The sequence below is a fragment of the Triplophysa dalaica genome, chromosome 3, assembly GCF_015846415.1.
Source record: "Triplophysa dalaica isolate WHDGS20190420 chromosome 3, ASM1584641v1, whole genome shotgun sequence".
In the NCBI taxonomy this organism is placed as follows: Eukaryota; Metazoa; Chordata; class Actinopteri; order Cypriniformes; family Nemacheilidae; genus Triplophysa; species Triplophysa dalaica.
Window position 1 is genome coordinate 14,081,132 of NC_079544.1, and position 16,393 is coordinate 14,097,524.

The 16,393-nt window shown below is 38.2% G+C and overlaps 2 protein-coding genes across 2 annotated transcripts; one reads left to right on the plus strand and one right to left on the minus strand.

The window, feature by feature from the left end:
- Positions 1–194: 194 nt before the first annotated feature.
- Positions 195–4,131, plus strand: txndc12 (thioredoxin domain containing 12 (endoplasmic reticulum)). The gene is made up of 7 exons (XM_056743504.1): positions 195–348; positions 799–859; positions 948–1,000; positions 1,079–1,152; positions 1,639–1,708; positions 1,860–1,943; positions 3,357–4,131. Exons 1-7 carry the CDS (start codon positions 246–248, stop codon positions 3,434–3,436), a joined length of 525 nt encoding a protein of 174 aa, XP_056599482.1. The 5' UTR covers positions 195–245; the 3' UTR covers positions 3,437–4,131.
- A 707-nt stretch (positions 4,132–4,838) lies between these two features.
- Positions 4,839–16,279, minus strand: gipc2 (GIPC PDZ domain containing family, member 2). Its single transcript, XM_056744573.1, has 6 exons — positions 15,652–16,279; positions 7,417–7,602; positions 6,770–6,950; positions 6,432–6,553; positions 5,973–6,054; positions 4,839–5,835 (listed from the first exon to the last, which is right to left on the minus strand). The coding sequence occupies exons 1-6, from the start codon at positions 15,925–15,927 to the stop codon at positions 5,684–5,686; spliced, it is 999 nt and encodes a 332-aa protein (XP_056600551.1). The 5' UTR covers positions 15,928–16,279; the 3' UTR covers positions 4,839–5,683.
- Positions 16,280–16,393: the final 114 nt, after the last annotated feature.

The following is a 16,393-nucleotide window of genomic DNA, read 5'->3' on the forward strand; positions in this document are numbered from 1 at the left end:
TTGGGGGCATATTATGTTTTAAATATACTCAGAGTAAAATATTTTTAAATGTCTAATTATCTATTATTCATCACGTGTTATTTCAGCAACTTGCCTCAAATCCAGATATCAATTCAAAATTTGACGCATTTGCAACGTCATCGCGTTCTCCTAATCTGGAAGGATTTGGGACCCAGCGGCGTCCTGCGGTCAGAGCAGAGCACTCAGTCAGTCACTAGTACTCAGCTCAAGGCTAACTCGTAGGAATGAAAATGCCGTATTCTTTGCTTAATCTTGCGCTGATTTCATTTTTACATCTTTTTATCACATCTTATTTCGCACAGGTGTCAGCCGAAGGGAATGGAAGAGGTAAAACATAACAATAACCGCTAATCGACCACATAACTTAATCTAAAATAGCAGTGCTAGACGACGTTACCCGGTTTATGAACCAGCGGAACGCGGATTTAAATACACGTTAACCAGATGCGGTTTGACCAAACCATCTGCATTTATTCAATGAGACCACGTGCCCACTAACATGTGTTTATTTACCACAATGTTAACAAGGCATGAAATCTTTTAATGCAGAAAAACTGAGTTGTGTAAATTTGCAACATTAATGGCGTTGTCCCATGAAACAAAGGAACAGAGTGATGTTAAATGATAGTTCTTCATTCATTAGTGATATTGGGAGGTCTTTAGCCCTACAGCAGGTCTCTTTGTTCTGCAGGTATTGTTACGTGGCTTGTCTGCTACTCTGGTGCATAACCGGATGTGTTGATGATGATATGATCTGTTGTTTATGTCAAAATAAAGGGTTTGGCGACCATATTCACTGGAGGAGCCTTGAAGACGGGAAAAAGGAGGCTGAAGCAAGGTACATGTGACTTAGTAAATCTACTGTATGTTTACTATGTGTAGTTTTTCTATGAGTGTATGGTTGTAACTGACCTATTTGTGTTTAGTGGACTGCCTCTGATGGTCGTCATTCACAAGACCTGGTGTGGTGCCTGTAAAGGTATGATGCACCATAATATCTTTCATATCAAATATATGGCCTTGGATCATGACAATTGTATTTTCCCCCTCACTTTAGCACTAAAGCCCAAGTTTGCTGAATCAAAGGAGATCTCTGAACTGGCACACAACTTTGTCATGGTGAACCTGGAGGTGAAGAACATTGCCTTTTGCTTCACTGTTAACAGTTTTTAAATTTGTGCATGGAAACCATATATAGGTCATGTACACATTACATCTAAGGAGGATCTCAATCATCTTCTGAGCGATTTGTTTAGTTCAGATTATCTATTTACTGTAATATATACTCTCCTCCATAACCCATACAATGAGGGTAAAAGAGAGCATACAGTAAACAAAATATGGGACCTTGGGTTACTAACAATTGCAGAGCATTAATGGTCAGATATTTTGCAAAATAGCCACCAAATGAGTTTTATGGTTGGCATCCATGTTTCCTGCTCTGTGCTACGAGACACAAGGTACAATGTTGCCTTGTCCATAATTCCTGAATTCTGTACAAACGCAAAACGATGTATTCGATTCTCCATATAACTGCAGCTGTCGCTTCTAATGTTTTTATGTTTACAATGCTATATGAATATAGACATTCTCATGACGTGTATAATTTGCCCATAGGATGAAGAAGAGCCCAAGGATGAGGCCTTTAGCCCAGATGGCGGTTACATCCCTAGAATACTTTTCCTTGGTTGGTCAAACACAGTACACAAATGAATGCAAATCCGAACATGGGTGGATATATATTGTTGGTTTGACTAGTGCTTAAGGGAACAAGTGCTTTTGTTTGCTTGGATTGTGTTTATGTGCAGCTAAATGTAATATTTTGTGTTCTTTGATAGATCCTACCGGTAAAGTCCACTCTGAGATCACGAACAAGAATGGGAACCCAAACTACAAGTACTTTTACAGCAATGCAGATCAAGGTAAGAAATTATTAAGTGTGTAATGTTGATGTTTGAGCATTAAAAGGGATGCAAAATTAAAAAAGCTTACAAAACAGACCAAAGGGAACTAAACAAATGTCTTGTGTTTCTTTTGTTTAGTCAAGTGTCACAATATCCCTTATTTAAATTATTCTCTGGTGCATATGCAAAAATGGAGAGCTAGGCCTTGTTAAAATGCCTTAGTTTTTCAGCCTTCCTTAGGCACAAGAATGTCGTTTTTCAAATGGGATCACTTTTTAATGGCTTATAACACATTTTAAATGTATAAGGCCATGAACACACTTGATGTCTTTTTTAATAAGAAAAACTTGACAAAAGTGCTTTTTTAGTTAAAAAAACGCTGGCAGTGTTTGGTTACAAACAGCAGCCGGACGCCATGTCATCAGCGTCTATGCACGAAGACAGCCCAGAGAACAGATAGGCAGTATAACGGAAGTCTTTTTTTGAATTACAAACAGAGAGCGTCTTTGCAAAAACTATGATACTAATTTCTCGATAGAAATGCAATCAAAAGTTATTGAAAGTGAAAGTTCAACTTACATTTATACAAAACTATGCTCCAACCAGTGTTTCGGCCACCATTTTATTTTTTTGAGCTTGATGCTGCTCGAAAAACCACCTCCCTCGCATGTAGTTATGGAAACAACACACTACTCGCTTGTCACTGGTTAGCTGCGAATAGGAGCTTTTTTTTTAAGTTGAATTTTGAATTTTTTTCTATTTAAAAAGACGCCGGCAATGGCGTTTAAAAAATCGCTCGGATCGCTTTTTGAAAACATGGTTTACTCCATAGGATTATTATGTAAAACAGACGCTAGCATCTTCGACAAAGAAGTCAAGTCTGAACACGGCCTAAGGCACTTACAAATTAAAAACATATTGCCGTGAAATGTCCCGTTTAAGTTATGCTTGCAAAAGTTATTCTGGTCAACCCACCGGTACTACATTTTCATTTTTCTAATTTGAGCTGGAGTTAATAAGGCAAAACTGATTTGTTACTGTTTAAACCTGACAAGCTAAAGCTCAACATTCTAAACGGGTGAACTATTATTACAGATGGGGTCAGCTTAACCAATCAGAGTAGACATAGTGTTTCAGGATGAGGAGCTGCGTAAAACCACAAACTATAACAGAGTTTACCAGACTGGGGCAAGGAAAATGTACAAAATGATGTGTTTGAACAATCAAGCATGAAAATCTATTCTTTGTAACATATCACATTTTTGGCTTTGTATAGACAGCAGTGTATTTCTTTGCTGAAATAATTTTTCAAATCAAATCTCATTTCAAATATTTATATTATATAAATGATATAATATGAATATTAACTTGAATATCAGGTTTTCTGCTGCAAAGCGTTGTATTGACCCGTGTTGTCTCCACCATTTACAGTTGTGGACAGCATGAAGGAAGGTCAAGAGAAGCTAACTGGAGATTCCTTCAGGACAGCCCACATCGAAGATGAACTGTAAGGAGATCCTGTTCAGCCTCAAAAGATCTCTCGGTACACTACAATAGTCCACTGGGCACAAAAGTTCTCCTCAAAGCCATTTATAACGCATTATCTACTGATTTAATTTTAGGGTTTTGCAGCTTGCGGTACATTGGCTTATTACTTTGAGAACCAAGCGTACTGACGGTCCATGCAAAATAAAGGGTGCTAAAGGATTAGTTTAATTTCAGACGGACTGCATCTCAAACAGTCTCTTTAATAATGTATGTAACAAATGGATTCATATGTTCATTTAGACCCTCCAAACCAGGTTCACAAAGCATTTCAAATTTACTCTGGCAAGAAAACGGTCAACACACTAGTAACGCAATTCTCGTGCTTCCAAGCCAGATCCTGCAAGCTGCGACATAGTAGAGCTAGCAACCCAGTCGCTTTTATAAGGGCCTATTGATCCCTAAGCTGTACCTGCCTGAAAACGGCATTATATGTTTCATGAATTTATCAATCTTATGTTGAAATTATTTAAAACATTTATAATATACCTTCAACTTGCCAAGTTTGTCTATTTTAGTCATAAATGCCTTGGAGTTTTAAGACAGATTTTTATTAGACAGTACCTGTGAATTTCTTTTGGGTCGAGAGGGAATTGTCTTTGCCATACTGTACTTTTTACCAAAATGTTAAATAAACCAATAAAGTTGTTACAAAATATTGTATGGTTGTTTAGTTTTTTTAAATTGTTGATTTACATAACAAGAAACACAAATAGGCATTTGCGGGTTGCTCACCCTGAAGCCACAAGTTTCAAATTAAACTTGCTATACGTCATAACAAAGCTTATAAGGGCATATATCACAAATACAACTGAATCATAATGAAATTTGGTGCCTGTAAAGGATGAAGCCTTGTCAACCCTTGGTTAAGGGGAATGTTATGAAAATGTTTATGTGCATTCTTGAAATACAACTGCTTGTGCTATGATAAATCTGATATTTGAGACTGTGTGTGTGTTGTATATATATTTAAAAATGTGTTGAAATAAAGATAACTGTGATTGTGTGTAGTAATGTCTGTACTATTATGGTGATGTCCACTTTGCTATTCATTTTAAAATCCATATTGTTATAGTGCCTTAAGGGTTTTCAAAAACATTACTGACTTAATGCAACAGCAGGGGGCAGTCATTATTCACATATGAAAACAGCACTAGGAGCTGTAAAATAGAAACCATACTTCCATTTTCACTTCATGTTTGAGTTGCTACAAGCATTGTCCAACATGGTTCTACACAATGGCTTTACCTACAATTAATATATGTGTGTGTGTGATATATAAATGGCAATACCTCAGTTAATGAAGATCACAACAGCTTTTGGAACTATTTGTCACTACTACTGATAATAATGATAGTGACACACTACTAAAGAATAACTTAAGAGTTTATCATAGTGAACGATCAGATCACAAACTACTTTCTGGCATATTTTTCTCCTTTAATAAATGTGAACAACAGGCAGAGGTTACAACCTGTAATTTGAGCACAACATAAATTTTTCATACAAAATTAACTTGTACATACAACAGTGAAGGCACACAAAAACATACAATCTATCATAAAAATTGATCCCTTAATGGAATGTATTGTAGAATAAGCTCATGACATTTAAATCAACAATGTGCTATCAGTTAATTTGTAAAATGTCTGGTTGGCACTACTTATAATGTAAAATGCACGGTTCTAAACTGTTAATGACTACAAAATATTACGATGATAAACGTCTACTTAAGATTGTCTCTAACTTTCTTAAAACTGCAGTTGTTCGGTTCTTTCCACTTCAGGGTCTGCCCCTTTTAATAAGCAAAATAAATTAAAGATTACAATATATTCAAAAAGACTATTCATGAATAACAAAATTCTATACAAAATTTTCTATATGCAAAGGAGTGTTTGAAACATCACCCGTTCCCTCGCTTGTGTTAAATATGATCTACAGGCTACCCACACAAAAACAATTCTCTACATTTGTGTCCTGATAGGCTAAACCTTGTGCCTAAATGCCACTGACGCTCTTTGACAGGCTGCAAAATGTCTTATGTCATGAAAAATACAGCGGTGCTATTTATTACTTTTTATTAAATTGTAAAAACTTTGTTGATCACAAAATTGAGATGTTGCGTATGCTAGCTATTAACTACACATATGCAAACCATACCCTCTTGATATCAGCTCTTCAAATGTGTAGTGGGGTTTGTGTGTAGCCGCGTTTTAAAACCGTCCTTGTTTGGCATCGCCAATGGCCCCCCAGACATCAAACACAAACTCGTCAGGGAAGGCAAAGTCACCCAGGGCCTGGTCCAGAGACATGGCAAATTCATCAGGGTTCTTCTTGTCTCTGCCTACCTCGACCATTGTTGCAGCTGTGTAGCAGAAGCAAGGGAGTCATTTATTTGCATATGCAGATAAATGAATGCAAAGAAAACATTGTTCTGTGGTAACAATGTAATAATTTCAGCAATTCTCAGCTATCTGTGGGTAAACGTTTTAAAAGACTCACCCAGTTCAGTGTCTCGAATGCCCATGTAACTTTCAAGAAGGTCATCGACTTTCTTTACTGCCTTCTCCTCAAACTCTGAGGGCTGTGGAGTCATAGTGAAGCATTAGATACAGTGTTAACTTTGGTGAGTGTAAAAATATTAAATTCTCATCATTATTTAACCTTATGTCCTGCAAAACCTGTATGACTTTCTTTCTGCTGTGGAACATAAAACAAGATATTTTGAAAATGGTCTCCGTTGTTTTGGTTCCATACAATATAACTTAATCGGGGCTGATGATGTCTGTTAACCAAAGTTCCACAAACAATCTTGTTTTGTATTCCCCAGTAGAAAGAAGTTTCATACAAGTTTTCAACGACATGAGGGTGAGTAAACTATAAAATACATTTCATTTTGGGTGGACTACTCCTTAAAGCCTGATACTTTTACAAATATCATCAATGAGAGAACACTGTTACCATCTCCTCGACTGTAGCGGGACCCTTGGAGCGCAATCTGAGTGTTTCTCTGCCTGAACCCATCTTGTTCTCTCCTGAGGATTTGGCTCCGCCTGCTCCCCTTGACCTTGGTTCAAGCATCTCTGCAAAGAAATGAACAAATAAACCAACGTGCACTGAACGCAATGCAATACAATTCTATACTATACCATTCTAAACATGTAAGTTCACACAATACATTTTAAGGGGGTGTTTTTGAGCCTCAATTTTCTGAATGTTTGACATGATAAGAATCATACAGACGACATTCAAGAATACGAACACCAGTGGTACTTTATAGGTGAATAAATAAGACAAACCGAAGGCTTTCATGGGCTCCACCAGTTTGAGGGTGAAGGACTGATCTCTGGGCAGCTCCTTCAGCATTCGTGCCACCTCAAAATGCCGCATCCCCACAATGAACTTTCCGTTAATGCATTCGATATGATCACCTATACATATCACCTTCACCCCATCCATCACACTGCCCTCTTTAATCCGCTGCCGGCCAAAGAAACAGAAACAATTTGTGAGGTTGAGTTGGTGAACTTGGATAGATCATTTTAAAAGAAGAAAATATTATGTGTCAGAATAAGTACAGTATCAAAGTGTATTTGTTGCATGCTCAATGGCATTAGTATGTTTTGTTGCAAGCTATTACGACGTAAGTCTGATATACAACAGACACTTTTCTCTGAAAAATACAAAATCAGTGTGCAGGGCTTTGCAGAAAATTAGCCAACCTTGCCAAACAAATCTAGAATCAGACACAAGGGTAAATGATGGATTGTTTTGGGCTGAGGAAAAACATTGATAAAACATTCTCCAGGTTCTAAATTTGTTTACCTTTAAAAATATGCAAATCATTATCTGTACAGGGACAGCACTAGAACTATGACAAGCTGTCGCATTACACAGAGAAACGCGATTCCAAGGCTAGTAAGATCCAAAAAGCATTTCATTCTACCTTTATGAAGGCAAATCCAGCTCCATTGTCTGTGATGGTGAGTCCAAGCGCATCCTCCGACTTGTACACCTCCACCTCCTTTTTGAGACCTTTAATGTGAGCGAAGATGAAGTCTTCCAGTCCGATCTGCCCTCCCAGTAGTTTTTCCATATCAATTTTGTGGGTGTTGAGTGTGCAAAATAGGATCTGCAAAAGTACAACATTCAGAGGATTTTCCGTTAACAAATGAAGGAATACTTCACTCAAAAAGAAAAACTCTCAATGCATGAGATTTTGGCCTGGTTTCGTAAATCAGGACTATGCTTTAGTTAAATTGGGATATTAAAGTTGCTTTTTTAAAACATTACTGCATCTTGAGACAAAAGCACTGACAAAGATATCTCAGTTATTTTCGGTTTAGACACCTCAAACTTTAATTTTAGTCTGGAATATGACCTAGGCCTGTGAAACAGGGCATAAGAAAGTGTCAAAGTATCAAAATTTCAAGCATTCATTTCACTTATATGATTTCAGTCTTTGACATGGCTTACTCTATCATATCAAAGATATCCAAGTTGTATTTTCACAGTATGTTCTTTACATCATGTAGGATTAATTATAAAAGAAAAACAGGAAATCACAAAATTTGACTAGCTGGGTCACACATAGAGACACTTATTTACATTTACATTTAGTCATTTAGTAGACGCTTTTATCCAAAGTGACATACAAAGTAGGGAATATAATGGAAGCAATTTGTGCCAAAAAAACAATAACGCATAGGTTCAGTAGAAACTGATCTATGTCAGTATTTTTAAAAGAAGAAATGTGTTTTTAGACAATTCTTAAAGACAGCTACGGAATCTGCTGATCTTGTGGCAAGAGGGAGATTGTTCCTGAGTCGTGGAACACATCCGGAGAAAGTGTGATTTTTTACCTTTGTGGGATGGAACCACAAGAGCACAGGGATCGGGCGGGTACATACATCTGAATGAGCGAGTGAAGATAGGGGGGTGCCGAACCAGTGGTGGTTTTGTTTAGTTTTGTCACGTTTCCGAATGACAGAATCTAGGCACGTTGTGTATATGGAGAAGAGCAGCGGTCCCAGAGCTGAGCCCTGGGGTACCCCTGTACTGAGATAATGGGACTCAGAGACCTCACCTCTCCAGGATACTCTGAATGACCTATCCGAGAGGTAAGACTTGAATCACTGTAGCGCCACTCCAGAGACACCCACAGTTTTCAGGGACGAGAGAAGTGTGTGGTAGTTGACAGTGTCTAAATCAGCAGATAGATCCAGGAGGATGAGTTCAGGTGATTTAGAGGCCGCCCTTACCAGTCTCAGGGCAGTGCAGTCTCTGCGGAATGACCGCTCTGAAACCAGACTGGTTGCAGTCCAAGAGGTTGTTCTGCCTGAGAAATGAGAAGAGTGGTTCATCTACCACACGCTCAAGGGTTTTTTGCAATGAAGCAGAGGTGAGATACTGGTCTGTAGTGTCCTAGCAGTGCAGGATCAAGGGTGGGTTTCCTTAACAGTGGGTTTATACGGGCCTCCTTAAAAGCTGAGGGAAATGTATTAGTGGTTAGAGAAGAGTTGATAATATGGGTCAGAGCGAGGACAACTGATAGAGAGATGACTTGAAGTAGATGGGTGGGAACAAGGTTCTAGTGTGCACGTAATAGGGTGACCTTGGACCATGCAATGACCTTGGAAATGTCAGCTTCAGACAGGACAGAGAAAGAGGAGTGCAACCAGGCTTCTGGAGTTTGTGCATGTTCAGGTGGCGCAGTGAACTGAATGTTGATGGTTGTAGCTTTCTCTACAAAGAAAGATGCTAAATCATTTGTTGTTAAGTCCGATGAAGGTGGGGGGCCAAGCGGGCAAAGAAGAGCAGAGAAGGTTTTTAAGAGGGTACACGGTTCGGGTGAGCTGTTGATTTTTGAGTGGTAGTAACAAGTTTTGGCAGAGGTGACGTCAGTGGAGAAAGAAGAGAGGAGAGACTGAAAGAGACAGAGGTCAGCAGGATTATTTGATTAGCGCCACTTCCTCTCAGCCGATCTGAGCTTGACACGATGCTCTCGAAGAACATTGGATAACCAGGGGGCAGATGGGCTAGCGTGGACTGGTCTAGATGTAAGAGGGCATAAGCTGTCCAAGCAGGCTCAAGCTTGCAGGGAAAGGCACACAAAAACAAACTTACTGGGTTCTTATTTTTCACGTTTTCTGGGTTGCTAGAGTCAACCGGGACCTGATTATAGCACTTAAAAAAAAAAGGGCATTGGGCAGTGGCCCTACTACCAGCTGAATGAATGTCCCTGCAGGACATCAAAAGGAATTTCAAGTAAATCTTTCAGGATTTTAAAACTCATATAGATCTCAAAAAGATTTCTTTTGACTTACAAAAAATGTGTGTACTGTGGACTAACTAGAAAAACTAGAAGAAATGTGTATCCTTTTCAGCAAATCTTGTAGGATTGTTTTTCTACTAGGATTTTTAATTGATCAATTTACAATCCTTAAAGATTTGTCCAGAGTATGCTCACCTTAAAAGCATTAGCACGGTACTTTTGTATTTTTGCAACACATTTGATCCCGTTTAAATCAGTTGATTTCCCCCACAATCAGTGCAGAACATTTCTTGACATTTTCATATTAATTACCCATAAAGGGTGTTATGCTTTTATACGCCTAGTGTAAGCCACAAAAAAAGTCAGATGATTAGGTCACCAATGTTACTCACAGATGCTTCTAGAAATATAATGCAAATATCAACACTTGAGTATTTACAGTGCCCACCCACAATACCGTCTGTATATATTAACAGTGTTTAGTGTGATCAACTTTGTTTTGTTGACCTCCAAATGCAGACAAATTAATGTTTATTCTTAAAAATCTAATGTTCACAGACACTGATAGCGTCACCTGTGTTAATTAATGATAGATTTCAGTATAACCTGCTGGCAGCAACAAGGAAATGTTTTACCAGGGAACTTGATATTGTTTCTAGATTTATTAAAGGTGAAGTGTATAATTGCTTCCGTGTTAAAGTGTCTTCCCATTCTTAGAGGAATACCATTTAGAAACTTTCTTCTTTGAGGAACATGAGGGTTTTCGGGACACTCTTACATTCAGTTGTTCATTGAACGGTTGCATAAAAGAAAATGGTCCCTTTCGCTGTTACAGTCATATATTAGCAGACTGTTATTAACTACAGGCAAGTATTGATATACAGCTTCAATGAACGATAATGCTTAACTTGTGAGTTGTGAACGTGGCACTAAATGTTTTTTAGCGGAAACCATAACTCGAACCTTAACAGCGATGTAGTGCAGAAGCAATTGAAGACAAACCAAAACATTTCAGTCAATAATTATTTGGCCCACTTTAAACAGGTAACCTTCGGTTGAACCTTCCGCTAATAAAACTGCTCGCCAAAAACAACCTTTGGACACAATTTGATGAGGGGTAAAAATGAAACGATCAGTCCCTATCAGCTTTTATTCTGACCTTTGGTGGTGCAGAGGCTTCAACAAAGACGACTTGTTTACTCCCCCTTTTGTGCACTGTAGGCACTTTAGACACACATCAGCTGACATGCATACAAGACTGTTTCCCTGGTTACCAGAGCATATCAAAAGGCCTGGGATTAAGAGTGGAGCTTTCGTACGAACTGGAGGGGGAGGAGAAGGCTGGACTTGGCAACTAGCTGGACCGCTTCGTTGTGCCCTGGCAGACGGGAGGACGGGGTTGGTGTCTTATCTGTGGGCTTGTGGGTGGATTCACAGACACCTACTCAGCGTTACCCGGGTTGCGAGTGACATCATTCATCCTCTCAAACGGCGCACGTTTTAAGAGTCATAGGACGGCCTCTGCAGCTAGATTCAGTCTGACGTTGCAGCCCACGCTGTGTGTGAAAAACCTAAAACTGGCAAACATCTCACCTTCATTACAGGGCACACCCACAGACCGTGCGAGGCAACGGTCTGACATTCCTGAAATAATGTTTGTGAGAAAATCAAAAACGATTAACTTACAGTAATTTTCCACAAAAACTTCTGACTTCTTGGATGTAAGGAGCTCAGGAGGGCTGTTTCTTTGGTTACCGGGTGCTATTTTGAGGCCTTGGCAAGGCACTATGCTCCTCTGATCAAAATGAATGAACGATCACAGAGCGGGCATTATTAAAGGAGGGAAAACCCGACCTGGTGTTGAAGTTTTGAAAGATTAACATAAAACTGGGAAAAATGCTGAAGCGGTCAGGTTTAACACAAAATATACGTGTAAGTCGATGGAAATTATGGAATGAAGGAGTCATCAAATCATTCATTACAACCGCTTACTAACTGACTGGCTTAAATATTACTGTGTAAATCCATTCACAACAGCAATACAAGGTTCATCAACATTCTTCAGCGATAACCATTTACACTGGGGTAAAAGAATGCTTTAAAATCTTTATTATGTGAAAGAAAAGTACTAACCTTTTTCTTAACAAACATTACACCGCTTTAAGGTTGTATGAATTGCCATGTTCAGTTATAAAATAAAGGTAAAACTCTCTTATGTTAAGTTACGAGCTTGAACATGTTTTTTGTAAATACACGGACTGGAGTTACAACATAACCATACAAACAAGTTTCAATTGAGGCGCGACTCATATTGTGTGTTAAACACATTCCATTCAGCTAACAAAAGCAGGTGCTACTCGAAGGACACGTTTAATTCTATTCCCATAATGACGCAGAGCAGGAAGAGCTTCTCCATGTGGGTGACAAGTATTACAACATAACATGACAAAGCTTGGTTTCCAAATTAATGGTGTAGGTCTGCTGTGAAAACGGACAATGAACTGCCTTACAAACGGTGAGCAATGTATTAAAGTTAAACGATTAATGAATGAAGGCTTTGAAGGCAGTACTATGAAAGCAGTCAGTAAAACCCCAAACATTTAACGTATAAAGGTTTACGTGTCAATAAATGATGGGATTATATGAATATAGTCAAATAAAAGAGCTTATATTTTTTTATTTAAGAATTATTAACTATTTAAACATTTTTGTTTGGATGCACGGTTGTTTCAACCCATGGTTGAGTCAAACATGGACATGTTCTAGGTCAAACAGTAGGCTTCGTCCCTTCATCTCCGCAGCATGTTATCTTACTTCTTTTGTCACATTCTTCTTAATCAATATCAAATTACATAATTTATCAATGATTGATTCAAACCAATCAACTCTTACCTTACTGGAATATACAATTTTGTCTGGAAAGTAGATGTTCTTAAACATTAAAAATTATCTATGGCACGATATACCATGTGTGTCACACTAGACGATACGGAAAACGACTTGCGCAAACTATCCAGCATTTTAAAACAAAAAGTCAAACCATTGACCATCGAATTGAATTTTTCACAAAGCAAATGATAATTTTTCTACAACTGCTTTCACTGGTCTTGAGTGCAACTGCAGACACATGTTTATTGAAATACTTCATACCATTGCATTGTGTATTTGCCAACATTTCACATCGGTCAAAATTACCCTGCATTTTAATAAAATGTTGTGTACAAACAAATATTGAATAGAGAAGAGGCTGTCTGGTCTGACTGTTATTTTCTTGTAGCACTGGATCGTTTGAACATACAATCTATTGTTATTATCAGTCTGTTTATGTAAAAATGCCTGCATGGGAAGGTCATTTGTGTGTTTTAAAAAACTGATGATGAAAAAGCACTTCTGTCTTAGAGAAACAGAGGGAAACAAAAGAACTAGTCCTAACATGCTGTCAATAGAAGGCCCTCAAGCAAATGTTGAGTCTAGTGTAGTAAGGCCCACTCATTCACAGACTGAAATTACAGGTCACTATCAAATCTCAACCCAAATACATGCAATATAATATTTTGAAATATATAAAAGAAATCAGAAATTCTGCCATTATTCGGCAAAAAGATTCTGGTTAATTTGGCCTGCCTTCATTCGAAAACATGGAAAGCAAAACTTGCTGTTAAGCAGGCAGCAGCACCTGCATGCAAATGCTAAACAAATGACCCATTGGCTCCATGTAAAGACACATAACGAAGTCACGTAGTCCAACATGTGAACCAGATCTCAAGTGTCGTGGTAATAAAGAGACTTTGACCAGGTACATTTACAGATGAAGACTTCCAATGTCTTTGTCACCTGTGTTAAACCTATTCAACTGGCTTCTAGTAAAGGCTGGGAAACTTTAGCCCTTGAGTCACTTGACAAAGAGTCATTTTGTCACATAAATATTGTATGGGAAGACTGTGAATGTTGTATAAGCTAAAGTTGGAAATCTGGAGTATGCAAAATCACGATTAGAGGCATGGGGTTAGGATCTCAATGAGGAGATATCATCATATAATTGAGGAGAGATTTGTCAGGATGCTCAAATACAAACAGTCAATACAAGACTGAAAAATATTATAGTATAACTGGCTAATGTGAGTTTATGTAACGCCTGCATTATTAAATAAATGTAATGATAATATTACTGACACCTGTCCTAAGTGTAATATATGTAAAGGTACCTTTTTCACTGTGTATGGGAGTTTGAGTAAATACTAAAATTTTGGAAAAAAGTGCAAAATGTGATAAACAAAAAAAATTGATGTAAATGTCCCTTTTGAACCAAAGGTTTTTTATTACATTTCTATCCTGATAATATCAAATTGAGATTATATACTTTTATTTCTATGAGCATATTGCAAGATAAACAATGGATTGCACTTCATTGGAAAAAGCTAGAGGCACCAAGAATAGAGAGGTGGTTTAGAGAGATCGTCCTAAATATGTAAGAAACTATGGAGAATATAAAGCTTTTGAATATGCTTGGAACCCCTTTATATTTTTTATAGAAAATGAGAATGAAGACAAATTCAATGGGATAATAGAAGTTATGTAAGAATATCTATAACTTGTGTCCAGTAAGAGGATGCCTTTAAGAGGTTTTTCATGTTGTGTGTATGTGGTTTTGCTATATTTTATTATTTAAATGTTTGTTTGTTTGTCTGTTTCCTTCCTTTTTTTTGATGATTGAAATTATGTGAATGCTGTTTGTTATAGTTATGATTAAAAAAAAAGAGAAACTTAGAAAAAAAGTTGGAAAGCTAAAAGATGACAATCGAGCCTGTTTAAAGGATAACTAACAGGAACATGATAACTAAATATAACCAAAGATTTTGAAATTTGTATGACTGCAGTACAGAAAAAATATATTTTGAAGAACGTTGGTAACCAAACATCATTGACTTCCACTGAATGGACACAAAACCACTGAGACATTTCTCAAAATATTTCTTTCGGATAATATGCGGGTAAATGATAACAGCTTTTTTATTTTTTATTCTCTGGGGAAACCACCAATTTATCACATGTTAGGGCCGTTCCCACTGCACAGGATGTAAGGGACTTCCTCTATGGACATTCACTGCTCCTAAACCATCCCAGAACTCAGCATCTCACTCAGGCCTGAACTTTTACATTCAAACAACAGGACAAATGTAAAACCACAGCAGCAATGGAGTGAATTACTTTCCAGTTGAGCTAGGACACCGTCAAAAAGACCTGCTATGTCCTTGAAATCCATGATACCATCCAATGTGTTTGGCCAAACAGTGTGTTTAGCCTACTAGTTTGACTGGTTTCTGGGATACAGTACCCCGTAGATCTTTTAGCAAGCACATGAGTTATGTCTACTCCTGTTAAGTACTCCTGCAGGGTCCCATGTGATAGTCCCAAGGACACTCATAGGCACAATTATAACCACCACAGGTTTTCTTAGTATTTAGACAGTGGAACTCTTTTTATTAGGAGCTCCCAAGCTTGTCTATTTCAAAGTTATTCAAATAATGAACAACTTGAAAGAAATTGAGCATTTTTGCTTTGACAGCTCTTTCCATTTAATGTATATCACATTAATGCACATTTCTAATAAGACAGCTTCTAAAACTAAGGGGTTTACACAAAAGTATATGCATAAGGGCATAGCGAACACAAATTTCTAAAGTAGAAAAGATGAGCAAATGAGTGAAACAAAAATGTCAACTATTGCCTGAGGCGTGTCATATTTTCAGAGATTTTAGTTTGAGTACCCAGGCAGACGCACCTTATGCAAACACCAAACGCACTATTTTCCGACAAGACATAATATTTGCAACCTCGTTTGTGTATTTTTTTACACATGAATTATTCATCGACGATACTGAAATATACGTATAAGCTTAGATTTACCTCATCCGTGCTTAAGTTAAACACTTCTGCTATTTTGTTGTACAGCTCTTTGACGTTCGTGAAACCCTCGATCCTCCCCGTCGGACTCCCGTGGGCGAGCTGCGTGTGGAACACCAGCTTCGGTCGCTGGTTGGCAGGTGGAGGTGGGAGTCCGCCACCGTTCACGGCGGACTTCGCGGCGACACCTCCACTTGCGTGTCCGCTGACATCCTCGTTTTCCACCAAATTCGAGCTTTCCCTCGACTTGTTTTTCTTTTTCCGGAGTCCCAAAGGCATGCTTGCTCCTGTATATCCGCGGGGGGACTGAAGTTCACGGTACGGTTATAGCATTGGAAGTAGAAATCCAACCTGTTGAATGTGTCCTTTTAGTTAAGTGCACACGTTTTCCGTCTTCAAAGTCGAACCGGAAGGCTGGAACAGTTAAATTCAGGATAAGAAATACCGATCTACCGTTGGTGCACAAACAATAGGCAACGATTCCCAATCGTGCGCGCGCTACGGGAAGGAGTCGGCACCGAGCGCCGTGACGTCATCTAGAAACTCATTTACCTGCCTCAGGTGTTTATCAAACTTTTTTAACTCACATAGGTGAAAGCAGAATTTAACCTTAGATGTATACACGTAAAAGAATAATCTTGTTTACAAAGTAAATATATGCATTTATAATGACGGGATTACATAACAGTCGGGCGTGTCCCGTTCCGTGTGCTTTCACTGTCCGGTCATCGTGGAAACTAACCTA

Excerpts from the sequence above, each read along its gene's own strand:
- txndc12 (XM_056743504.1), top strand. The coding sequence starts at position 246 with ATGAAAATGCCGTATTCTTTGCTTAATCTTGCGCTGATTTCATTTTTA. Across the intron at positions 349-798 it reads AGCCGAAGGGAATGGAAGAG|GGTTTGGCGACCATATTCAC; the intron begins GTAAAACATAAC and ends GTCAAAATAAAG. Across the intron at positions 1,709-1,859 it reads CCCTAGAATACTTTTCCTTG|ATCCTACCGGTAAAGTCCAC; the intron begins GTTGGTCAAACA and ends GTTCTTTGATAG.
- gipc2 (XM_056744573.1), bottom strand. The coding sequence starts at position 15,927 with ATGCCTTTGGGACTCCGGAAAAAGAAAAACAAGTCGAGGGAAAGCTCG. Across the intron at positions 6,951-7,416 it reads CTGGATTTGCCTTCATAAAG|CGGATTAAAGAGGGCAGTGT; the intron begins GTAGAATGAAAT and ends TTTGGCCGGCAG. Across the intron at positions 6,554-6,769 it reads GGAGCCCATGAAAGCCTTCG|AGATGCTTGAACCAAGGTCA; the intron begins GTTTGTCTTATT and ends ATTTCTTTGCAG.